Source organism: Pundamilia nyererei, unplaced genomic scaffold (assembly GCF_000239375.1).
Source record: "Pundamilia nyererei isolate P.nyererei 1_Seehausen unplaced genomic scaffold, PunNye1.0 scaffold00006, whole genome shotgun sequence".
NCBI classification, from domain to species: domain Eukaryota; kingdom Metazoa; phylum Chordata; class Actinopteri; order Cichliformes; family Cichlidae; genus Pundamilia; species Pundamilia nyererei.
The window spans coordinates 7,814,218-7,841,920 of record NW_005187407.1 but is presented as its reverse complement, the minus strand read 5'-3'; the positions used below and the strand labels follow the sequence as shown (position 1 = coordinate 7,841,920).

Sequence of the window (27,703 nt, the reverse complement as noted above, 5' to 3'; positions counted from 1 at the left end):
ACGTTGGCAGACATGACTGCTTCTGCTTCTCAAGCATTAGTCTGATTTAACTTGTTCTTGTTTTCCCTAATAGTTGAGTTAGATCGCTTATATCTGCCAGCTGCTGAGACGTCGAGCACATGCTAGCTGACAGCAGGTATTTATCAGTAAGAGAAACTTTGCTTCCTTGTTGTTATTCTTATCGGGTCAATTAGAAAGTCGTAATCAATTTATTAGCCATATATCTGTGTGTGTGTGTGTGTGTGTGTGTGTGCACAGCATGTCATTTCATATCCTCTAAGCAGAGCCCAGGTAGCAATGTGTGAGGGTGCTGTTCTTACTGGAAGGATATCACTGGCAAATGTGCCCAGAGCCATCTGCACCAGACCTCAGACTGCAACATCTGTGATTCTCGCACGCACACGCACACACGCACACACACACTGCCCCTCACAATTCCTAGAGGAGTATACACTTCTGTGTTGTCACACTGCTGTTATGTAGCTGTCATAAACTGAGCATATGGTGCTAACCCTTCCCCCCAAACCTTAAGGCCCAGCGTCAGATGTGACAAGCTATGTAGAATTAGTCTCAATTCTTCTTCGTAATAAAGGGTAGTTATTCACATTATGTTGAGGTCACTCTCATAGCAACTGTCAAATTAGGGCGCATTTTGATTTGATTGCTCGTAGTACGTGCAGGGAGAGGCAATGGTGAGTGATTTTCAGCCTGCACTTCAATAAAGGCTGATTCGTAATGGCTATGTTGAGTTTATTCGATGGCTGAGGTCATCTAAAACTTGCTCTCCCACACATACACACTGTGTGATGATTGTGTATTAGAGCATGCAGTTGATAACAGATGTGTACAGTCATTTCTATCTTATTTAAAACACAGTCACTTACACATCATACAGTAAATACGGTTCAAGTAACTCAGTTGTGTATCACTGACTGATGTGAGACATGAATTAGGTAATGCGCATGTGTTCTTTGCTTTTAGTACAAAGTTTGTATTTCAGTGCTTGTTTTATGAGCAAGTCATGATAAGAATGGGACCTAAACTATACACAAGCCTCCTCTAACGCATTCAGTTTCCCTTTGACTGTTTATTTTTTGAGCCTTTAGAATTGGAGCTCTGTTGAAAAGTTACGCTAAAATAACGGTGTTGTACACGATTTTCATAACACTGGGAAATGTATTTTTCTTATTGTCAGGTTGTTGGCATAAGACACCTGGATTGCCCCCTGAAATATCAAAAGCCTTCTTTCTGTTCCACTTGTAAATATTATATATATTTCAGTCAGCATTAATAGTATTTGTTTGTGCGGCTGTGAGGTGGCTGAGGGCACGCGGTAGATTGTCAAACACAAATCACTTTGCTGTTGTGGTGATTACATATTTGAGGGTTAACTTCTGTGTTGATTTAAAGAGAAGCTAACTCTTTGTCTATAAACAATACCCAGTTAGATTGTTTCCACTATTATAAGATATTTATTAATATTGAATCAAGCTTAGCGATAGCTGTAGGAGTTGTTGCCACTGGTCTACTTTAAAGCTTTAATTTCACCGTACTAGAGCTTGCTTTCCCTGTTTTACTTTTAGTTTCCTGGCTGATTTAAGTGGTTGTGAGAATTTAATAACTCTTCCTTATCCCTCTATTGCATACTCACCAGCAATCTTTCATTATCAGTCCTTTTATCAGGGGGAAAAAGTCTCTACTGAGCATGTTTAAATCTTTTTTTCTCCTACCGATCTCTTTCCCAGTCATTTTATATTGAGAATCTATTAAGTCCCAATATGATATACTTCCCTATATAAAAAAGGCATCACACTGCAAAGTTAAACTCATAGACGATATAAAAGATGGATGTGATGTCACCCACTGGTTTCTGAATTCCCGTTCTGAAGCCTGCAGATTAGCGTTTCCGCTGTCGCCATCTTGGTTCCTAAAAAAAACGGATGTGACAAGGAGGGACGAGTGCATACTGATTGGCTAATGACTTGTGATCAACAAGCTGTTACACAATAATCGTGCAGTTTCATACTACAGATAATCCTCCATTTGGAAACATAGTGCGATCAAGATTTACAGTATATAATTTTACAAAACATATTTTATTCTGTATGAGCCAAAATGAACAACAGAGCCCATAAACTCAGCAGGAAAGCCTTCGCAGTTTTTCCATGAACTACTTTTGGACCAGAAGAATATGATATGTTTAGTGACTATGTGGTCATTTAGTCACTACAGCTTCCATCGCAGCTCAGGTTGCTTTGTGTGTTTTTGATTAAAAGTGGAACGTTCAGTAGGATTGTGGTATAATGAACATCATGGTTGGCTCGTGGCAAAAAAATTCTGGTTAAATATTACAGCACAAAATCTCTGCCTTAACTTGAGTAGGTGATAATTGAAAGAACTGAGAGATAATGTGAAGTACTGTCAAAAACTCTTGAGCCACCCCTCATTTCTTAATGTTTTGCTTCCAGGGATCCAGATTTTCTTGTAACTATGAAAGGTGACCTTGAGCAGTATTTCTCCAGGCTTTCTGAAGGTCTTTTACAGTTTTTTTTCTGAAATATTTAGATATTGGCTTTTCTTGCTTGTCTACATGTAATGGACAACTTAGCAAAGAACAAATTTTAGGCTCAAGTAATTTGTTCCCAGTCATCCTAGTTACAAAGCATCTAACTGGGAACAGCTTAATTATTTAACATCACAATGTTTCAAAATACACTGTCAATGCAGTAAAAGCATAGCTGGATAGAAAAGCACACAGTGAAACACTATCAGTCATGGATTGGTCTCCCCAGAGTCTGGACCTCAACATTACTGAAGTAGCGTGGGGTCGTCTTGACAAAGAATGGAGCAAATTTGATTGAGATCGCTAGATCTCCACAAAGTTCAGCTTCCGAGTTACTTTGCTAACTGCATGTTGATCATGGAAGGCTATGTTTCAGTTGTTTCCACACTCATCTAAAAGCATTCTGAATCAAAGCAGGGTATACAGAGAATATGCTACCTGTTATTTCATTTTAAATTGTTCGTGCTCAATTATAGAGTCAAAAAAAAAGAGCAAAAATAGAAATACATTTATTAATAGATCAATTTAATAAATATCCACCGTACTTCTTACTGATTTTTCCCGCCATCTGCACGTTTGATAAGAATCCAATCCTGACTCAGTGTTTACCTCTTTACACCCCCACCCCAATCCCTCCTTTTCCTCCCTCTCCCCTCGCTCCTTACACCCCCTTCTTCAACCCCAACCCACTCTAAAAGTGAAACTGCTGATTGCTTTAAAAGACCATACAGACATGTTGGCAGCCATTATCTATGGTTAGAGAGGACTAAGTAGAGAGCCAGGCTTTTTATCCCTACGACTCTGCTCCCTCGTACCCTCCCCCCCTGCTGGTTTGTGTATGTCAGAGCTGCGTAATTTGGCCCAACGTATGGCCCAGCGTGCCACAGTTAATGAGGGGCTGTTTGAGAGTTAAATGCACATGAATAATCATTGGGGAGCTGGAGAAAGATTTGAATATCAACACATGCAGAGTGGGTTGGGGGACTGAGTGATCAGAGAAAGACAGCATATAGACATATGTAACAGGCCAGATATCAGTATTAAAGGCCTAGTAAGGGTGTTTTGTGCAACCACCCCAGCACATACATGTTTCTTCATGCTTGTAAAATTTCTCTAATAAATATATGAATACATGCCTCAAGTAATTATTAACGTTCAAGTTCAGTAAACGGAACTAAATTGCCAATGCTGTTTATGCTTAACAAGGGAAGGTATTCACGTGCTTTTCCTCTGAGGATGAGCACTTGGGTTTAAAATGGACTTTGAGGGAAAAATCTGTTCATCAGTGATGGCCTTGGATATTAGAATCTCTAGCAGTAGCAGTTAGCGATGCTGAAAAGTTGGCACGATGGATTTGGCTCTACATCGCCTGTTGTTGACAGGTTTGTGGGCTAGTTAGGTGTTTGCACGGCTTTTGAAGAGTTTTGGTGTAATTTATTTTCTATGCCAATTATCTGTCATGGTTCTTGTGTTAGAGACCAGTAAGAATACACAATATGCAGTGACCACAGAAATTAATGGCATCTGTTTCAGTTCTTTTTTATGTCAAAGTCGGTATTATATATATGGTGTATATATATATATATATAGCTATTTGTAGCAATACATGTTAAAATCAGCTTTAGGTTTAGTTGTATTCCAATTGCAACAAGCTGCATTAAATAGAACTAAAGAATCTAAAGATTCAGGGGCTGTGTGTTGAATCCAGATATTATCCAAGCGCTGATTTAACACACTAATTAGACCATAGTGCAAGGGTGTTTAAACACGCATGGAACCCTGTGCTCCAACAAAGACCCACTCTGCCCAGCACCAGCTATCAGGGAGAAGGAGTGTAATGGTAGAAGTCAAAACAGGGCCATTCATTTGCTCTTGTTGAGCTAAGTGCATTCTTGGCTCACAGTCGGGGGGCATCACACCAGACTGTGCGGCTAAAGCCAGAGAGCCCATTTGCAGAGGCAAATGTCACCATGTCACACCGCCCTGCATCTCTGCATCTTTCTCTCTCTGGCTGGTACCCTGCCGTGCCCTTCAGCTGTAACTCTTTCACTGTATGTTTACATCTGTTTCTGATTTCTCCAGTTCCAGCCCCGTGTCTCACTCTGAGCCCCTTCATCATGTCCATCTTTCTGTCTTTCAAATCAGATACTACTTACACAGAAGCTTTCTTTTTCCACATTGCATCCACTCGAACAGAGCTCCAAATGTTTACAGCTTAGCTTGTTTTGTCTATGTCTTTCCATTTTTCTTCCCATGCCACAGTACTTTTTTTTTTTTGCCAGTCATCTTTCAGCCTGAGCTGAACTCTTGAAGTGGGTAGCTTGTTCATAATGTTGCACTCTCTGTCACCCTCAGTGTATTCATCCATTTTGTCTCCTTTGTTTACCTCCCGCCTCCCCCAACGGTGTCACCTATATTGGGCATTCCTGGTGTGTTCAGAAGGCAGAAACTGAAGCTTAACTGAAGACAAAGATGGAGCGTGATCTCCTTTATCATTTCCATTCCCCCATTCCTTTTCTCCTCCCTCACACACTCTTGTGCCATAGAGACTGTTTCATCTTTTTGGTGTCAGTCTGCACTGCAACCAGAGCGTGCCACATGGTTTGTACGTTGCCACTCTCTCAGAACCAAACAGTGGTGCATGTGCTCTCAGCCCAGCAAAATGTATAAGGTAGTAACCGCATGTGTGGAGCTGCCAAGATAATGAATAGGCGACGCAGCTCATGCATGCTAATGTTATGTTGTAAGCAGTTTTGTTGACAAGTGCTAATACTTCTTTCATACTATCATCAAAAGCAGCTAATACAACAGCCATTACTCCACAACACCCCATGCAAGACATGATGGATTGTGACCTTAATATAGGTTAGCTGAGTTTTGAAAGTTAAACAACCTGCAATAAATCACAGAATTATTACAATGCGCTTTAATTGGTTAAGGACTGTTTATTTCCTAAAGAGGTAGGAAAAATTGGGTTTCTGCACTTTTTAATTTGCAAAGTGCATTTTCATTACAAATGGCAGTTTAATATTACCCTCCTTTGTCATGCAAAATACGCAACACACTGGCAATCTATTAATTGGACAAAAAATGCGGTGCCAGCGTAAATCCTCCTCCTCTCTCACTCTGTCTCTTTGTCTCTCTCCACTCTCTCTCTCTCCACACCTCTTTGGTGGTAAGAGGTGGTAACATCGATCAGAAATGAGAGACTAGGGAGACCAAGTTTAAACGGCCTCTCCACACTCCATGCCAGTCCTTATCTGCTGATGAAAATACAACAGCTAAACAGAGTAAAAATACACACAAAATAAAGCTGACAGACCATTGTCTGCTCTATGTCAGCAGCTTATTAAGAGATAGTAAATACGAGGGACACGCTGGTAATTATGCCTGCCCCCTGTTGGTTTTGGATTTCAGTTCTTCCTTTTAGAAGTGCATATGATTCATAAAGTCAAGGATGAAGCTGCTGCAGCTTCTCTTTTTTTTACATTCAAAAACAAAGCATAAAACACTAATTCAGTGTAGTGTAGGGTGGTTATTATGATATTATATACAATCTATAATACTTCATTGCTAAATTATTATGTACAATTAATTAATTATTTTTCTTAGCTTAATTTGTTAATGTTCTTTTTTAGTCTCTCACATGAATGTGAGCAAGATTGTGTTCACTGATGCAAAATTTATGTAAAACATAGTCTCATAATCTCGTACATACAGGGGTAACCCCATCTAAAAGTCAGATATATAGTACCTATTTCTACAGTAATGGCTGGTTTTCTGGGCAGAAAAATTGAAGCCAATACTGAAAGGCCAAAAAAATCAGATGCCTCAAATGGCACTTGAAGCTGTGTCCAAAAGCAATGCATTCCCAGTAGACTGTCTATAGCTAATTTCCCCAATCATGACTTCTGTATTGGGATTTTAATTACTTACCTCATTTACAGGAAGGTGACAAGCAGGTTGGTAGCTGTCTGCTAAGCATTACCTTAGCTAATTTGAGTCATTTTACTAGACTACTTGTGATGGAGGTGCACTTTGAAGCATATGTGTGACAAATAATATGGCCATCTTCTCTCCAGTTTTTATTGATAAAATTCTAATGTTTTAAGTATTACTTATCAGTAATTAACAGGTATCTGTGTCTGTTCAGACAATAATACAGATCATGGATGCTAACCTAGCTTGCTAGTATTAGCTGATAAGCTAACTCTCTACCCTGTCAGCCACATATGACGAAATCCTCAATGATAAAACAACAGTCACCTCAATTTGTATTGTAAAGGCCCTACAATAATAGAGAGAAAACCCTAGCAATTAGATGACCCTGTGTGAGCAAGCGCTTGGCAATAGTGGAAAGGAAAAGCTCCCTTTTAACAGGAAGAAACATCTGGCAGAACCAGGTTTAGGGAAGGGCAGCCATATGCCCCTACCAGTTGGAGGTGAAGGGAGGGAGACAGGATAAAAGGCACACAAACTTGTAAATCATATCTCAGGTACAGTAAAAGAAGATAGAAAACAAATAAATATAAATAATGAACATGACAAAGTAATGATTGTTAAGTTAATGGAATACGTTTCTTTTTAGTCTAGTGTAATCTTTAGTACTTTCTTTGTATGCATGTGTTACATGCATATCATTTTAATATCTTTGGCCTCACCAATCACAATATAAGCAATCAATGGTGGGTTTTAAATCAGATTTTTTTTCTCTTTATTGGAATGAAAATCACACATGGGAAAACAAAGTGAATCTTAAAAACTGAGACTAGAGTGCAGTACGACTCCCTGATGGCAGCATTACGACATGTTGCCAGCTGGCTATGACAGGGTGCCACCCAGACATGTCACAGTGCTGTCCTGTGTCTCTAACCCCAGCCAAGACACACACGCAACACTTAACACAAGACACACACACACACACACACACACACACACACGCACTATATCCCCTCGAGGCCATCACTCACCCGTCATTCTTTGATGCCTTGTAGACCAATCAGGCACTGTCTCATGAGACGCAGTGTCACACATTTAAGGATGCATGACAAAGTGCTCCTTGATTTCCCAGTGGCCACAGTCTGCAGCCTGCTCATGGTTCTGAACACGCATGAACATGCGCGCACAACCGCAGTGTGCTCGCACACCGCAACATGCTTTCATATGTGATAGAGGATATATGTCAAAGGGCATTACGTCAGCAGTAGGTGGCATGCTTGGAGTTTGGACTCGAAGGCAGTGTCTTGAATCCATTCAAAGCTGTTAAAGATGGAGGGAGACAAGCAGACTTGTCAATACGTGAAGCCAGATGACAGGATGCTTGTCATTTAAATACTGATTTAAATCAAGTTACCTAAGAAAGTAATTTCTTATGCAAACTTCTGGGCCAGTTGGAGACTGAAGTGCTTTTCTCATGTGCTGTACATCCTAGCTTTAATGTAGCAAACAAAGATATTCGATCATAGAGAAAATAATGCAGCTTTATGCCTGTATAAGGCCATATGCTCTCATCCAGCTGTTTTGGATTGGACCCCAATTCATCTGGCAGCAGGGGAACAGCCACAGGCCACCAGCACAACCATGTAATGTAGTGAAGCCTTCTTTTATTTTGGCATTTGAAATAAGGAAAAACTCTGTCGTTGACCTGTGTTCTCTCCCCTTCTCCTTTGTGTTTTTCTCTGTCTTCCTCTTACTTTAGTCTCCTGTGTATATTGCATCGAGCCAGACTAAATGATGGGGCCTGTGAGGTATCGCTGAATGGTTTCCCTATTAGAATATAGACAGAGAAAGAAATTAGTAATAGCAGTAGTCTGTTTGAGCTGTGTGGGTCTCAAAGTTCTCTCCGCATGACCCATAAAAAAACAGTGATTTTGTTCAGGGAAAAAAGCATTTTGGACCCATTACTCAAGCCATTGTGGTTGTGCACTCATATGAAACAAGACATAGAGGGTGGGGGTAAAGGCACGGAAAGGTATAGCACCAAAGCTCAATTGCAAACATAGCTTTTATGCTGGATGAAAGCCGAACTTCAATTGGTGAGAGCTTTCAGGGCCCTGCGTATGGGTTGCATTGAAGGAAGGCATACAGTAATGTTACAAAGCCATTTGTGCCACACTTTTGCACAATTACAGCCTTTTCTCTAAAAATGTGTTGTTTATAATAGGTGACCGTGGCAACAATTGCATCGGAGTAGCTTTGAAGCTGGGAGCACCGTAGAGAGTCAAGGCACAATGTGACGCACGCGACAGCAAAGAAGAGCTTAATCTTTATAAACCCAAAAGCGAATCAACATTTAACCTGCACTGTGTCGTGTTCATGAAAATACTAAATACTGCATGTTAATGGCTTTTGTTTTTCAATCGTGAAATGTGTATGTGCATGTGTGTTTGAGGGAGGCTATCACATGGTCTGGCCATTTTAAAACGAGCGTAAAGCGCAGATAAGCAAAGCCCTCTATTAATCACAACCAATTACCGTGTTCTTACGCTGACGGGGGCCACAATAGTCTGACGTTTTGACGTTATCTGCTGTCAATTTACCCCTCTTTTTGGGGCAGCTCTATAAAATAAGAATTGTTTGTAAGGACATAAATCACTTTATCAAACTGTATGTTTTGGGATTGGTTTGGAAAACCAGGTGTATTTTGGTATCCTTTTTAATCGAAAATACACACATCCACGATTTTCCTTTTTGAGTTTGATGGATTAGCTTTTCTGCCGAATTCCATGGATGACATCCTGGAGTAGAAATCCAGGTGTGCGGATCCTTTTATATGGGTCCCCCCCCCTATTTTCTCTGGAATCTGGTGGTGACTCGGTGGGTAATATCCCATGAAAATGGTGTGTATAAGAAAGAAGGAGAGAGGGAGAGGAGAGGGAACAGGGGTGCATGATTGTTTTTAAACAACAGTGGTTCAAATGGGGCTTTGCTGGTATTTGGGATATTGCATAAACTGAATATTTGTCTCCTCAACTTTATGTTGCTTTTTTCAGAAGGTTTTGATAGTTATTTCTGTACAATAGCTATTGTAACCCCTTTATTTATTATATTTAATAGACTACTCTTAGTCACCTAGTAGCTAAAATAAAATATTCTGCCACTCTTAACATGATGACTTCTGCTACCAATTTGCCAGGGAGGTGAAAAGTTCAAGTGGCATCGATTGGCCTAAAGCCACAGGGCCATATGTCCACCAAGTATTTGTAGGTCTCCAACTGGCTGTTATATATGTCTAATGATGACCTTAATGAAGGCACATACGGACAGCAATAAAATTGCTTTAAATACTAAAAGTGCTTTTAGAATTTTGACCTTTTTAAGTTGAAATGGTTGACAGCATCTTCCTCCAAATACAGGATTCATCACCTCCTGGCTATCCATCCTTCAGTCACCTCATCTTTCTCTCTCTGCTTTGATTTCTTTTTACCATCTCATCCTCTCTTTAATGGGTTTCTATCCACAGGTGCAGTGCTCAGGTGCACTGCAGACAAAGCCGAAGGCAGAGTGAGCGGAAATGCTATGACTACATCTATTTATCTGCTGTCTGTGGGCATTCAGCAAACTCTGTGCTTTTTTTTTTTCTTACATGCAAGGCATGACCACTGAAAGTGAAAGTACCTGCAGCCGTGTTCCGCCTGACCTCAGGTGTGATGGCCTGTCAGGAAGCGGCATGGAACACCTGGATAGGAGCCCCAGGCAGCCAAAACTACTATCTCTCCCATGTCTTACTGCTGTCTGAATCAGCTATTTGTTGTTTTGTCTTTTCACTCTGGATTAGAGCCAGCAGAGAACACACGAATGGTTTGAACTCCATTTCTGAGTTCGTCTCTTTGTGTGGCACCTCCTGCATTCTGGGACTGACTTACAACTTGCTTGTGTCCTCCAGTACATTATCAGTAGATATATTTGAAAGCGCGCACATACATATACATCATAAATATGTAGGAATCTCTGCTGACTTAACTTCTGTTTCTAACACAGCTGCCCACAAATATACCTTTTCACACTCTTTACACCTAGAGAAGATCACTATCCTGAGGATTTATCGATAGCAATAGACATTTCTTGCATTGCCCTGGATGAGATGTCAGAATTGATGGCATGCAGACTTTTATTACCTGGTATGGTGTATGTAATTAGTTTAAATATATGGGGTTGGACACGCATGGTAAAGGCTACATTTCTCACCCCGGCTGGATTTATTGGCCACACTCCGCTCTCTAAGGTCTCCTCTAATGCACTCATTTGCATGGGGGCATATGTAGCTGATGGGTGGGTTACTGTTACATCAACTGCTAAGCACAATGACTTGGGCCAGCTCATGAATAGCTTGGTTCAGTGGCTGGCAGCGGCCTGGCTCACCAACTGCCTATTAGCTATGATATGAAAGCTGCCTGGCAAGTGTGAGATTGATACTTGACACTTCGAACAAAGCTCATTGTCATTGTAATTACTATATGTTGAGTCTTAATTTCATGGTCGTCCATATTGCCAGCATGATAGGGCTGTCTGTTACTTACATCTTCAGTAACAGCTGTCTATTCAGCTAGTGTATCCATCCGCCTTTCATATGTTCAACAGTCTCAGAAACAACGACTTCATAATGACTATAATCACTTCAGATGTAATTATAATGCATTGCCATTTGTTCAATTAAACAGTATTTTTTTTTTTGAAGAAACATACCACTTTTTTTTCCTCCTCCAGATGTCCAATCAAGTGTAAATCACAGATAAACTAATACCAGGGGACTATATGTGTTATGACCCGTTCACTGAATAGTCTTTAAAAGGAATCACTTTATACCAGTTACTCTGTCATTTGCTGGAGGGTCCATCCCATCTGTCTGTTAAGGACAAGCTGATAATGAAGTGCACTTGATGAAGTAAGTTGATAACGAGAGTGAGGCGGCCAGCAGTAATGACAGTGTAGAAGTTGAGACAGTGGCAGTAGCCTGCAGTGTTGGATGTTACTGTTCAGACTTTACTGACCTTCACAGATTCCAGTTTCCCATCCGACGCCCATAATCAGATTGAATTACTGAGGAGGTGTGCGTGCTTGTGCATTTTGTGTAAGTGCGTGTGCTTGCAAATATGGCAGGATGATCTCATTCACCAAGGTCTCCCCCTTCCTCCTTTAGGGGGGAACAAAAATAATCTTGCAAAGAGGGCTGTTCACTTTCACATGCATTCACGCACGCATCCCCGCCTCCGACTCCGAGGCCAGGCAATTGGCTTGGAGCAGCCGAACCATGTTACTCTGCACACACGGAAACACATAAAACCTCACACTCCCATTTACTTGAACCTGGCTACTTGCCTGTGCATCGGGACGAATGCTGTAAAGCCTCCACTGGGATGTGGGATGAATAGCAAAGCTATTTGTCTAGTATCTACTCATCCTCTCTCTCTCTCTCTCTCCCTTTCTCTTTCCATCTGCCTGTCTTTTTTCTTTCTCTTTTAAACACGTGCAGTTTGTTCTTCCCCTCGTAATCTTTTTTTTTTTTTCCCCCCCTACCATCGTCATACCCAACTACTACATGCTCACCAACCGCCTGTTCCACCCTTCTTCCACCCCCTCCAGGCTAGGACACACCATAGAAGGGTCTGCTGAAGACAGGGCCCATTGACAGGCTAGAGTGGCAGTAACTTATTGTCTATTGATGGAGTGTGACAAATCATGTGGGAAAGCAGGGGTGCATGGCAGTGAGAGCCAGGGTGTTGAGTACGTGAGCGTGCCTGCATGTGTACTTCATTTCAGATGTGTGTGTGTACCCGCATGTGCTTAGGCGTTTTTGTGTCTATGGCTCCGTGTGTGTTTGTGCGTAACGTCTTAGTGTGGGGCAGGCGGGCATAGCCGGGACCCTTCACAGCTCATTTAGCCCAAATGGGGCCACCTGGGTGGTGAGGGAGCTCAGCAGGGCGGCCCTGGCTTCTGGAGCCCCGCTGACAGCCCCCAAATATAGGGGCTTCGTCGGCCTATTAATCAACACAGCCACTCTGACAAATCACCACAACTGTGACCTAATGAGAGGGGAGACTGGAATGAGGAAAAGTAAAGAGGTTGAGACATGATGGAGGAGGTGGAGGGGGCACCACCAGGAATACATGCACAAAGGTAGAGAGGCTCTGAGCATGGAGGCTAAAATGTGACAGAGAAAGTGGAGAGTTAATGAAAAGGAAATGAAAGAAGGAGTAGGTTGATATTACGACTCTATGCACAGGCCATGGGGTAAGTTATGAGGTAATAAGGGTAGAATACTAACACAGTTGTCATCCGTGGCTGATCTTCAGCTTCAGCTCTCCAGCCATACCCACAAGAAACCAGCTGATTCGTTATGAAAGCCCAAATCATGCACTTCAAAATGTAGCAGAGTGGATTAGCAAGCACCCCCTCAGCTCCACCAATCCTCTGTCGCTGGAAAACAAATTAGGCCTCGAATGCTTCCTAGACACTTTTTTCCTTTGCAGATGCTTCAGAGCAAATTAGAGGTGAGAAGAAGACGTTTGATTTTGAAAGCAAACAACATTGATGTATGTCTTCTTCTCCGGTTCCCACCCTGAGGTGAGCTAGCATCTAATCTCTCCACTACCAATCTCAGGTCCAAATCACATTAGCCGGGATCAGAGGTGAAACTGGAGCTTTTCAACAGCAGCCTGTTCTCACTAATGAACCCCCATGGCCATCCACTGCATATTACAGCCACACTGAGTGAGGGGGAGAAAGTTTTGCAATAATCATTATGTAATTGCACAATGCCTCGGTTTCCATTGCCCTGACATTTCGAAAGCTCGATAGCAATATCTTTATGCTTTTCTGTAGGGAATATGTTTGAAATGGCTGAAGTGTATATGATTGATGGTTTTCTGAGGCTAAACAATCTACTTATTGTAATTATATAGTGCAGTGTCTGTCTGTAGTTTATACTATACAATATTACTTTATTTGCAATGAATTTTTGTGCCGTGGTCCCAGAATGACTCGGCTGACATTGGTTGCATTGCTTCAAGTGACCCAGCAGTTAAATCACTCAATGGAGGAAATAGAAAGAGAGAAACACTGCTCACCTACAGGCAACACCAACATCACTGTGCACACATGCATGCACGCGCGCGCGCACACACACACACACACACACACACACACACACACACACACACACTTCTTCTTCCTTTCTCTCACATTGTAGAAAATCCATGTCAAACCTACATTAAGGACTAAGCTCAACTTTTTTCCTTTTTTTCTGTTCATTAATATGCTGCCTGACACTGAACACTTAAGTGAATATTCAAAAGCAGCACCCTCTTATTGACTTGTATCTGTCTGTTGTGCTGTCCAACTATGGGATCTATGTGATATACTAAGCCTCAACCTGTCTGATCCATTGACTGGCCCAGGATGGAAGGGCTGTAGAAAGAATGCACAACTGCATGCTCCTCCCATCCATTACCTAGGTTTGTTGTGTTACTGCTACTACTGTTAAGTCTGTAGAACAGATAGAGCCATCTTGTTAGGTATGGACATACCATTTGCTCTCAGTTCACCTCTTTTAAGGTGTTATAAATTGTGTGTAAATACTTTTTTTCTGCTAGAGGTGACTAGATAAGGAACTTTTCCAATTGATAAGGTCCATTAGTTGTGTATTGTATGTGTTTTTTTCTTTTCTAAAGAAATAACAAGATTAGATGCCACTTAAGTGTGTCGCTTAATTATAGATGTTTAAATTTAATTGTATAGAAACCAATGTATGCAGTTTATAACAGCATTTCTAGTCTGTGCTAGCTTGCATGGGCTGTTTCTAGGTGGATCTAAACACATTAAATGCCACAATGAAAAACTGGAGATTTGCTTTCTGCTTTTAAATCAGTAATAGCTGGAGCTTGTACTTGTTTTCATAACTGGCAGATGGTGTTTCAGATGTTTCCTTTGTTTGCTTTTTTAAATTACTGCTTTATTTGTTATACTTAGTTGAAAGATAAATATGCTTATGAATCAAAATCCACTGATTATAAGGATTACATCTGTTTTCTGATCGAGAGTGCTGCTGGACAATCACTGTACCACCACCCTCAGCAGCTGCAGCTATGTAATGCACAATGCTCATTGAATGCAAATGTATGAATGTATGGTGAAATGTGTACTCTCGCACTAACTTCTTAACTTTATTTACTGCCTGTCTGGTATTTTTACTTGTCTCTTGTTTGACTCTATATTAATATTGCCCTAAATAACATTATCTAATGTTATCTAATGTTATCTTTGATCAAAACATTCATAACAAAAACAAGTATAACTGCAAGTAGCAATTTGGGGTCCAAGCAGTTAATTCACCATAATAACTCGCTGGGATCATGTTTGCACTGATAGGAAACACATAGTTTTTGGTTATTACTTAGTATGTAAGTGGTTAATAATATATTGGTCAACCTTAGAAAGTGCTGCTGAGTCCGTATGCTGTTGCCAGAAAAACAGGAAGTTGCAATATGATTTCCCTTGCTAACCAGGTCTTTAAAAAGATAAAATTGATAAAAATCCAACATGGCAGTTGTGTGAATTATATAGTCAGTGGGCCGACATGAAAAGCTTGCATTGGAAAAGCCCATGTTACCAGACATGAGAATTATTTGTTTAAGACAAACAAATCATCTGCCAAGACACATTTTATACTCTCTAGCTGTCAAAGACGCAACATTTTGTTCCAAATGAAGTCATAGTACCAACTTGGCTTGTGAACCCATTGACAAATATAAGTAAAATGCACAGTAAACAAATTAAAAATTGTGAATGTTGCTGAAAATTACTACAAATTGGCTTGAAAGGTTCTGACCCACTGCCCTAATAGCCTTAATCTAACAAAGAGCCTCATATAAGAATATTTCAGAAATAGGTAAATCCTTTTTTTTTTTTTCAAAAGTAGCATACAACAAATGATTCTCAGGGTCAGTTGTGTTCACAATCAGTTTTATTTTGAAAGGGAAATCTGGACATTCACTGGACAGTTATCTTTTATCAGTTGGGCTCAATTGGACCTTGCATAGACTTTGTTATAAGGGGCTGGCAAGGTTCAAGGTCTGATCTGACTGATTCAAACATTTGTGTTTTCATCCACAGGGCTCAGTGCTGCAGAGCGCATGTGAATACGGCTTAAATTGTGGGGAACATTGCTGGAGACAGAACTTTTATCTGCATTTATGACAAAAGAGAAACAGCAGCTGATGTTGTTAACATATGGTGTTATTGAAGGCCACTTTCATAAAGTAACATGCATATCAGTGCCTTTCCACCTCCCTTTATGACACTTACTGTGGCACTGATGTGCTTAGTGTTGTTTTTTTTTAGTGCACATTAGATCTTTAAATAACATTGGACTGTGTAATACATGTCAATAACATAAACTTCTAAATATGATACAGGAAAAGGTTTTTTTAAAAAGTACTAATCAACATGTCATGCTTGTGTTCTACCTTTTTTGTTGGATGTGTGCCTTCAACCAGATCATGAGCGATGATGTTACCCTGCTCTTTTCATAGAATTTGACAATGTTTGTATTTTGTTTGTAAGAAAAGCAACACTGCCAGAGGGCTGTGTGTATGTATGCTCTCCTGAGCTGACAATAGGCCTTTACAGCATCAAATCCCTACAAGGTGAGGAACAACTTAAAAACGTCTTTATCTCTTTCACACTGCTGTTGGCAGCAAGAAAGAGAAAGAAAAAACCGAGAGAGGGAGCATTATAATTTTATTATAAGGATAGACGGGGTAAAATAGAGCACATGCGATAAGGATCTGGAGATTAGGATGGAACCGAACAATAAATTATGCAAAGTGTTTGAAAAACATACAGCTGTAATTAAGTGGCATTTGATTTTAAATGAGGTGACAGCGAGGATTTATTTATCTCTTTAACCCCCTAAAACTGCCATTAGCATGGTGGAAAATGAACTGTTTGAAATGGTAAGAGAACAAGGCCCTGATCTGATAGACAATGGCAGAGCACCCCCAGCCAAAGACTAATACGTACACACACACACACACACACACACACACACACCATAGGAAAGTGAGATCAGTGTTTGCCTGGACTAATCGGTTCATTGCAGGCCCAGTGAAACCACAGGAGTCCATATCTAATAATGTCATTATGAATGCAGCCTGGATACCTGTATTTACAGTATGGCCTTTAGTGAGAATTTACACCTACACCTAATTTCCCCACACTTAAAAGCAAAGGTATCATATTTGCTGACACAAGGACGTGGGATGATTTATTTTGTGCTTTTTCAGTTGTTTCTCAGAATAACCTGTTCCCTGGTAAAAATTTCACTAAATCTTACACTTAGACTGTTTGTACAGTCAAAAAAAGGAAAGTACACTTTTACTACTTAAAATTAAGATTAAAATTAAGAGTGTAAGTAGCAGATAAGTGTTGGTGCACTTGATTAATTGATCATCAATAAGTGTGACCACTTCTATAAAAGCAGAGGTTTTGGCAGTTTGCAGGTATGTGCTAACACAATGGCATATTCTTCCCAGGAATGGATGTCCCAGGAAATTTCCCAGTAAAGGTCAGACCTTGTAGTGCCCAGAGAAATTGCAAAAAAAACAAACCCCAAGCACTACTTATCAGACATACATCTCAGGTCATGACAGTGCACATAGAAAAAAAAACTGAACAAGTGTGGCAAGTTTGGAAGCCTCTTCTCTCTAAAAAGAACATGGCAGCACAGTTTAGCTTTGCAAAGGTGCATCTAAACAAACCAAAAGACTTCTGGGACAACATGCTTTGGACAGACGAGACCAGAGTGGAGATGTTTGATGGAGAATATCAGCACAAATACCTCATATCAACTGTCATGCGAGGTGACGAGTTTGTTTGCAGCCAAAGAACCTGGGCATCTTATAAGCATAGGGCTGACCATGAACTCCTCTGTATATTAGCATATTTCAGAATCAGTGTGATTCAGCTTGGCTGAAACTTGGTTGTGCAACAGCAACAATGAACCCAAGAAAGAGCACCAGAAAATCTACAACAGAATGGGTATAAAAAAAAAAGCTGCAATGGTCCAGTTAAAGTCCAGACCTAAACCGGATTGAAAGGTAGCAGAAGCTTAAGAGTGTTGCGCATAAATGGATGCCTCCAAACTTGAATGAACTGAAGCAACACTGTAAACAAAACCGGGCCAAAATTCCTCCACAACAGTGTGAGAGACTGATAAAGTCATACAAAAAACAACTACTGCATAGAGTCCTGTGAAAAGGTTCTTTTTCACATTAAGCAGAGGGTGGCTCCTGCTGTTTCAAAAAGAAGCTCAATTATGGAAGTCTACATTATCTATGATCTCAGTGGTTTCACTAGTTTATGTCTTACTGATTATATAAATGATCGTCCCTATTTAAGCAAAAGACGATAAACCTATTTTTAAAGTCTACTTTAGGGTGTTACAATATGAGTATGCGATGACTTCTGGTCTCTGGTCACATCCACCCTTCACTCATCTTGTCTAGTTTCAAAACACAAAGACATTTTTATTTAACCTTCATTTATACAGGTAGTCCCATTGAGACGCAATGACTCAATGAAATATTGATCTCTCTATATAGAAATGATATATCATTGCATGAAAAAAAATAAATGTGAAGTAACACTGACGGGTTTTGGTGTTCTTCAGTACATTTTTAAAAGGCTCAGTTAGAGGCTCGACTATGAATAGGTAACATTTTTAGGTACCTTTTGTTATATTGTATCTCCTTTATTTTCCTTGAAGTTGTACTTGATTCTAATGTGCTTCCAGAAACTTTTGTTTTATTCCAGTGTTTCTTCCTTTTGTGTGACTCGGTGTCTCACCATTAAATCACTTATACTAACAACTCAACAGCCATGACACAGTCTTTCAACAGTAGAATATGCTGAAATGTGCAATTCACATATGGCTGTAAAAATTATGTATGTATGTATGTATGTATTGCTGGGTTTGAACAGAAGTTTTGCCACATCAGTGTTTGAGAACGAGGCCTTTATATGTAAGCAAGCTGCAGTTTCACAACCCTCAACGCTCCTTTGTAGATTTTGCAGTTCATATATGCAAAAGTGACAGCGTATTGAATAAGTAATATAGTGTTTCCTGGTAACACACTGGGGTGAAATAACAACAGACAACATTTTCTTTTCTTTCCTCTGTAGACTGTTCAGTGGGGGCTTCAGTGTGACTGAGTGCTTGATTTCTGTGTTTGTGCCTGCGTGTGATGAGGGTAAAAACTACTGACTTTTTATCTGAATCATCTTCTGTTCATTAATTTATGGGTCATATTTTATGCATTTGGTGATGAGGTTTAACGGAGCAGACCCAAATCCAGACTCGTGACACTGAAGCAGATTGCGTGCTTTGATAATTACTCTTGAACGGAATCAAAGAGTGTGCAGATTTTGTGGTGACAGAGAAGTTTGGACTGGAGCACCAAAGGTTCAAGTGGACTGTAGAGAAAGACTGATGGTGCCAGTAAGAGTGGCGTGTTTGTTGTGGTGGGCTGCATGGCAAGGCAGAGAATGGAGGACATTGTGATTCTTTGTATGCAACAGGTGCACTAAGACTGAAACGAATGAACTTGTTACATGGAAGAATAGACACCGCTTTAAATACAATGTAACTATTAAGAACTTTAAAAGACAATAATCATGGAAAGCAGCTAAGAGGAGTCTGGAGCTGACATCTGCACAGGCATGTGCTAGAACTTTTGCATGGTGTTTTACCCTTATCGTAATGCACATTTTCTTTTTGGATTTCTTTTTGACTGTTGTTGTTGTTGTCACATTAGTTAAGTGTGCATTGATTTGTGTGTGCTGTGTGTTATCAAATGCCTATCTTTGTCTATCATCCTTCTACTTGTCATTTTTTTTATCTCCCTGATCATGTTTACATCATGTCTCGCTTTGCCTCATTAAAGCAGACACATTTTTGATCCAAGAGACACATTGACACCATGGAGCTGTTAACAGGTACCTGCATATCTGTCACGCTGAATGGATGCCTCACTGACCTACCATATGACTTTGTCTCCCTTTGTTTCGGCAGTGACATGCAAGAGGATAGGATGTGGCCATGAGGTGTATGAGGCAGATATGCATAGGCTGTCTTTAATCCATTTACTCACAACTCTTAACAATGTGAAATCACGATCAAGTAAAAAGGGAGCGCTGTATTTGGAGTCAGTTTTCAGTTCATCGTTGAAATAATACCCCATGTGGTGGGAAGTTTGTGAAGCTGTGTCAGAAAGTCAGACACATGACATTGGCGAAAGGAGCCCAGGTGGTTGGCTTCCCTAATGAAGGGCCTTGCTGTAATGATTTACTGTGGCAAGTGTGAGAGGTCTCTGACACACACACACACACACACACACACACACACACACGCTCACACTTCTCAGTGTTACAACTTCCTCTGGGGTGCTGTTTAAGTGAAAGCTGCCAGCCTGCTCAGCCAAGCTCCTAACAAGAGCCAAACAGTTGGGAGACTAAGGAGGAAGAAAAGGAGTTAGAGGCAAGGTACTGTTAAAAAAAGGAAAAGGTGTGGGTCAGAATGGAAGATAAGAGGAGCAAAGAGCTGTCAACCTTCTGGGACACATGCAGAGCTCAGTGTCTGTGTGAAGCAGTCAGCTAGTGGTTGCACTGACCAGCAGACACTTGTGTAGACTTGGCTGGTGCTTGCTTATTTGCTATTGTCCTTGCTGTATATAATAATGCATTTGCAAGGAGCAAGAATTCTAACTTGGACATCACTCCGCAGAGCACAAACAAGGTCCCTCACCTTTTGTCTCCTGGAGCAAAATAGATCTTACCCACAGAGGCACAGTGAGCCTGTTTGAGGAAGGTACCAAACTGTACATTTAGACTAGCACTCACAGTCACAGTGTGGTGGACAAGCAGCCTAATGATGTCTGAAATACCAGAACAACTGCTATGATATGCTGTGATAATTGCTACCCTCCTGTCCGCAGTACAAATAACTGTGGAATCGGTAGGCAAACACATTAATATGGAAATGTCTACATTAATTTGGAGCATGGTCTAAATTATTCAGTAATTAAGCCACTGCAAATTTACTCAAACTTTCCCCTGGATAACTGGAGAGAACAGAGCTTGAAACTGCCATGCAGTGGGGATTTGAAATATGTGGTCACATGATGTATAGTCTTATTTCTCCAAATAATAAAGTGCTGTCTTGCAGGAACACAAAATAGGCCATTAAACACACACGCGGTGATGTATACACAACCCAAACCATAAGAATTATTTTACTAAACAAATATCGTTGGTCATTACTATACATTGTTCTTATAGCAAATACAGACGCCTCTGCCGCCACAATAATCGCCACCAGCACTGCACGTTTGAACTAAGTAACTTTCCTGTAATAGACACTGTTTTTTACAACTCAGCAGCACGCAAAAGCATTTTCTTAATCATTGAACTGATATTGGGGAAATATGGAGGCCGCTCTGTTCAATCTGTTCGTTGAGTGTGAAACTGGAGCAGTTAGTTCAGTCTAACACAAACACCGAACACAGTAGGCAGTAGCTACCCTGAGTTTGTGCAAAGATAACAAAATCTGCCTGGAAGCAGCTCGAAAACTCATTAATAATCATTTCATATCTAATTTGTTTAACACAGAACTTAGATTTAAAAATAGAAAATTGTTGGGAAGATTTGTGTGGCTCGTCCCCCGAGGGCGAGTGAGATTCACCCCGAGTTCTTTCGGGCTCTGGAAGTTTTAAGGCTGATCTGGTTGATATGGCTTTGCTTTTTACAAATAGTGGCTTCCTCAAGTGGCAGAGTTCAAGTAACTTGTAGATACAAGTGAAAGATATGAGCTCTGGAAAGCTGTTTGGGTTGAACTCTAGAGATAGGGTCGCCCAGGTCATTTTGGAGAGGTATTATGTCTCTTGACTGTGTAAAAACACTTTAAGGTCTCAGCAGAAGAAGTGGAGGAGATGGTTAGTGAAGGAGATCTGCGCAACCATGGATGGATGGATGCATGTATGCAAGCAGAACTCGTCAGAAAATATCATAAAATAAAAGTACTTGATCTCTTCTGCTCTATATTTAGAAACTTCAATTTGAGAAAAATACTTTTTTATGCTGATCTTATTTGTGTTTTGATTTGGAGCTGTAGACGATCGTGTGTTTGAAATGTCATATATGTGTGTTCCTGTATGTGTGTATCCATGCCCTTGAGTCTGGGTGTGTGTCTGTGCTTGTCATCTTGTGTGTGGATGAGGGCCTTCACAGATCTGCCCAAAGCCCTGTTGTCTGTGACCATCAAATGCAAGGTGTGTAGAGGGTGAAAGACACGGTTTGACATGCCGTGACTGTGTTTGAACTACATGTTCATATAGTCATACACGTATAAACACACACATTTAAAAATGTAAAAAAGTCTAAACATTAAAAAAAAGAAAGTTATTCCAATTTGAGTCATTCTCTCTTTTACTTTTAAATGTCTGAACTCAAAATTGTCCTCACAAGGCTAGAAAGCACACTAACTAAATTAAGTTGAGTTTTGAGTTAGATGAGATTTACAGGCCATCTTCCAAAGTTTTATAATGTAAAGACTGTTTATATTTTTGGTCTGTATTATGTAGAGCGTCTGAAAAGTACAGTCTGCTATTTCGTGTTTACTTGGAAATGGATTCGTTTTGATATTTTTATTCTTTGGTATTTTTGTCCTTGTTGCATTAGTGAGCATCTTGTAGCTTTTGAATGGACATCACTTTGTATTGAGATGGATCTCAGGTAGGGTCTAATACTGAGTGGCATCACCGCACCATGCGGACATACTGTAGATCTGACACTAAGTTGATCTGACAATAGAATGGATCAGTGTAGTGGCTAGTAAGTCAGATGGTAGAGCATAATCCTTTCTGTCAAGTCTCTGTCTTGTCAATATTCAAATGCCGCCAGCTGTCCAATGGCTGTCAGTTACAATCTCCCTCTGGCTTATGGCCTAGCTAAGGCACATATCTAAATTGAATTGGATGTTTGCTTCTCAATGGAAATCGAGTCAAAGAAACGACCCCCCTGGCCTGTATTGTGAACTTGCCAGTTACACCCGCTGATCTAGTTTTCTTATGTACAACGTCCATTACCAACTACTAACATGTCTTTGTTGTTATACCTCTATGGCCTTGCTCTTAGTTTCCATACAGTGGCTGTTTGTCTTCTCTCAGGTTGTGTTTTTTTTTTAACTTTGTGTCCAGGAACAGTTTCATTGAGTGTGATCTAAGGGAATAAAACACTCTAACACTTCTTGTCACCCCTTAGAAGTACTCTGTGTTCTCTTCCATAATGATGTGTTCCCATCCACTCTACTTCCCAAACACCATCACGCACTGCAGTGCTGTCTTTGGAGCTACAAAAATGAAACCAGGTTCAAGAGAATAACATTAGATGACATGGACTTTACTTGGCTGCACTGGATCCAAATAAGTCGCACACTCTGTTGTATACATCCTTATGTGCTGTACATTTCATCCACTGACCTCACCTCTACCCCTAACCTTTGAAAACCTCGCCTTAAGTTCTGACATCAACAAGAAGTAGCAACTTGAATTTCGAAATCCTGTTCTGGTCAGGTAGATAGAAAGGTTCATCCATCTTTGCTGACTTCAGCTTACACTTGGCAGACGATTCACTCGCAGCTGCCTGGGAGCTTGATTTTTAGTTTTTTCTCAGGTTTTGAAACATCATTATTTCTAATTTTTCAAGAGACATTAGGTGAAGCTGAGTCTTTTGTTGTGACTGCCAGAGTGTAGCTCATAACCTGACTACAAAGATCCAAAGAGAAGATATAACAGGTCAGCAGGATATTACAAGGATGGTACAAGTTTTCTGAAATGTTATGTTTACATATGCAAATCAGGTATTATCTATCTAACTTTGCACCCTGTCTGTTTTTTTAGAATAGAAATTAGAATATTAGATGAAAGTAGATTCAAAAGTCTTTTTCTGTTTTGTGGCTACATTAAAGGTTTTTACAGAGAGGATTTTGGATGTCTGTTTTTATCACTCCAGCATGCCAACAGCCAAAAAAAAGTCATTTTTTGCCATGTTTTTCACAATTAAACAATTCTATTAATGAGGCTTTGAATAATGTAGGAATAAACCCCTCAGAATACAGAAATAAATAAAAATAAAGAAACTGATATTTGTAAATTCTACTGGTTGTAGGGATTTGGGGTTCAGACGATGAGAGATTATAAAAAAAAAAGAAGTATTTTTTTGACAAATAAAATTCACAAGTAACTAAAACAACAAACTAGATATTAGCATTAAAATGTGTAAGTTGGTTACTTACATTAAGAATTTTTTTTGGTATTGCAAATTTTCATATTTGTTATGCTTAAATGTACAAATTGGTTCTTGTCTCGATAAAGGTGCTCTAATTTCTATAAATTTATAAAATAATTACCTAAATGAGTCCTAAATTCTGCATAGTTTCTTTCCACTAGTCTGCACGAAACCAAAATCTCAACATTAACTAAGGCTTTAAAACAGAACGAAAAAATACAAGTGGTGCTTGCCTCTGATTTCTTCCCTAAAATGAATGCAGAGTTCACAAGAATAAAAATAAAAGAGGGAGAGAAATGAAGGACATTAACCATAGCCTCTCTCCCCATGTCTTTGTGTCTCTCTCTTGTTCAGTGCCTCTCTTCCTACTTCTGACACATGTCGCCCTGGCATGCATGGAAAGGCCTGACCTTTGGAAAGTTTAGCACTTTAAATATTTAGGCTTGGGTTATGATGGATCCTCCAGGCCCTGCAGCAATGTGCAAAGCCTCTGATTAGGGCTGCTGTCAGAGTCATTTAGCTGAGTGTCTGGCTCTCGGTGGCGCTCTCTGTTTGACAGGCAAGCCTTTTAAACAAACAGAGGTCCCAGTGGCAAAGCAGACAGGGCACCCTGTGCAGCACAAACACCCAACGCTCTGAGAGAAACCACTCAGCCCGCTGACAGCTGCAAAAGAAACCACTGCCCACTGTCTGTTGTGATCTTTAAGGCACGCTGTCTTTTTGCTCACTCACTTTCTTTCAAATAGTCTGTACTTGTAGCCCTGCCTCTATTATCCTGTTGCTGATCATTTCTTCTTCCTTGCTTTTTTCCCCTCCGCTCTTTCCTCCACAGCGATATTTTTTTCCTGACAGTTTACATCTGTTTTTTGTTATCCGCTCTAGAAGGCAGAGGCTTGCTGGAGTCGAACATCAAAGTTTCATCTGCGTTGTGTTTTGAGTAAGATTTATTAAGTTGATCGCCTGATGATCTCTGGGAAAGGCTTATGCTCTTAATTTGTTGAACATCACTACTCATTATCAGCTGAAATTTAGAATAGATGCTTTCTGTCTTGTGCCTGCATCATCCCGTGATTAGGACAGCTTACATCGATGTTCACATTGAAATATATCTGAGCCAGCCTTTTCATCTCACTCTGAGACAATCTCCCGTGGCATCAATCCTGTAAATATATGAGTCTTAATATGTGTGTCCTATTCTGTATTCAGAGGAAGAGCCAAGTCAGCAGCTCCAGTATTAATACATGAGAAATGAGCAGAGCCCATAAGAATTAAAGGGTAAGACTCCCCTTATTAAGATGTAAATTCCGGGGGAAAACTTGCCGAAATGAGGATACAGAGAAGTTACTGTCAACTTTAGCCTACTTATGCATTTCTAAGAGGAATTGTTGTGTTGTAGTTGAAATTAGATACACACAGCAAAGCACCTTGTGCAGTTTTTTTCACTCATTTTCAGCACAAGATCAACCCGCCTCAACTAATATCCAACCAATACTTTATGGAACAATTTACACTTTTGGCAACATTATCTAGTGACAGTTTACATGGCAACTAACACGGTAATGCCGTGCGTGTGTGTTTATGTGCATGCGGGTGTACGTGTGTTTTTCTTTCTTTTTTTTTATACCTCTTTCTACCTCCGCTTCTCTCTCATTTCAAATTTGCACTTAACACCTTGCTGGGGAAAGGCTTCTCATTCATCAACAGTGTTTGTCCCAGTGACAAGCAGGGCGCCTCCTGCATATCAATATCAGCTAAGACAATGCTGAGCCTGTAACCTTCAGCTAAATGTCATTCTGCTTAATCCTATTTGAAAATTAAACATTGAAAAACCTTTAGCGTACCTTCCTGTCTTCCTTCCTCCCTCGCTCCCTCCTTTATTGGCTGCCATTCCTCCAGCTTTCCGTTTCCCCCCTCTCACTCCCGTGCTGCTTTTGTTTTGCACACTATGTGACATTTGCATTGTTTTGTTTGTGCGTTTGTATCTTATGAACGTTATTCGGTGGAGCTGATTTTAATTTGATGTCAGCGAAAAAAGAAAAAAAAAATGCAGGGATAACTTACCCATTTGTTCTGTTTTCATATACGTTCCACTAGCCCTGCGAAGGCTGCAAAGAGAGATTGAGGGAAAAATTACATGGGAACAGAGGAATCCGTGACCAAAGTTGTACATGGAGGGACTACGCCGCCGTTGAGCGGAAATGTTTCTGCCAAAGCATATTTGCATAAACAGATCGTCTCCTTACAGACGGTAAATATTACGCTGACAGCGGCTGCAGCGTCTGAATTGTCCAGTCTGTACAACAGAGTCTGAAGCTTCATCAAAGTGCACCCAGAGACTCATCTTTTGCTGTCTATGTAATGAACATAGTATGTTTTACCCCCTCTTCTTCTTCACACGCATGCGCAGAGCACAGCTTTATATAGCGTATGATATAGTACACGTTTGATGATATCGTGAGAAATCGAAAAGACGGGAAGGATGAAAGGAGACTCTGAGATTGCAATGAAAATGCAATCATTTGCAGTTAGACAGATATTCTTGTTTGGATGGAGTGTGATGCGGCAGCTCAAAGGCAGCCCTTCAGCCAGCTCTCCATATGGATTTGATTGACCACAGTCACTTGTCAAGGGATTCAATTGAAATACTGCGAGTGAATTACAAAGTGACTGCCCTTGATGTCTTCATATTGAAGCGCTCCACTCTGTAGCTTGAAGAATTATAAAAATGCAATGAGGAGACATACTGTATAAGCAATAAAACAAAATCGAGAATAAACATGATACATCAAATAATCTCTCCCGCTAAAAATTAGTCACCCAAACAAGGAAGGTTTGGCAGATGTAATGCTAGCGCTTAGCCACAGTAAGAATCCAACTGACAGAAAGGGAATATATATGTATACTTGAGTATTTCTTACAGTGTCCTCTGAGTTTTCATTCTCTTTGTGTGGATACCCAAGAGTGTATGTTTACACGAGTGCAAAAGTGTATGTCTAACAGCGTGTCACAGTAGCAGAAACTGCCGTGATACAGACCCACACAGCATGAAAAAAGAATGAGAAGAAGGCTCCCATGTGAGAAGCTAAAGCATGAAAGTGTGGTTTGTAGATCCTCGGTGGTGTGCAGCATGCACGCGAAATCAGCCGATTTGCAGCCATTGTCCAGACTTGCATAAAAAATAAACAATTCAACAAACACTTGTTGAAAAGATGCTGAAGATGACTTTGTCAGATGTCTACACAAAGGTTGTTTTGCTTGAAATATACAAAAGACACACTTTTATATCTAAATTTAGTTCAAGGGTGAAACTTTTAACACCACTGGAAACTCCATAGACGACCAACAGATTTGAAGCCATCAGACCTCATTCAGCAAAGTGAAACGATTCTCGTGGAAAGCAATATTTGCATGCAGATATATGTAAATCATGTAAACATTTTTACAAATATAAGAAGAAAAAATCTAAACTTTAGCATTTCAAGCAAGCTTAACATCAGCTTAACATTTGTATCTCTAAATTGCTCAGTAGGTAAACCTAAATCGATCAATTGTTTATATTGGGTTGAATTCAAGCCTTTGTTACAGCCCCATCATCAGTCAGCCAGGTTGAGCTCAGAAAACAGTGTTCATGGTCCTCGGAGAGCACATTCAGCAGGTTTTAATGTTTGTTTGTTTTAACTTTGACAAGTATTAAAATGGCTGATGTTGTGCGCTTTGGTGCTCTTCAGGTGGGAGATGCAGGAGGGTGCACAGCTGGAAGATGGAGAGAAAGCGATGGTGGAGGAACTTGAGAAAGCTTTT

General features: G+C 40.3%; 1 protein-coding gene across 1 annotated transcript in view; it reads left to right on the top strand.

The window, feature by feature from the left end:
- kiaa0825 (KIAA0825 ortholog) overlaps nt 1-27,703 on the top strand; it is a 115,155-nt gene that overhangs the window by 87,001 nt on the left and 451 nt on the right. Inside the window, exon 23 of the mRNA XM_005722417.1 lies at nt 27,631-27,697. Coding sequence (XP_005722474.1) covers nt 27,631-27,697 — 67 coding nt within the window. The remainder of the gene's footprint in view (nt 1-27,630; nt 27,698-27,703) is intronic.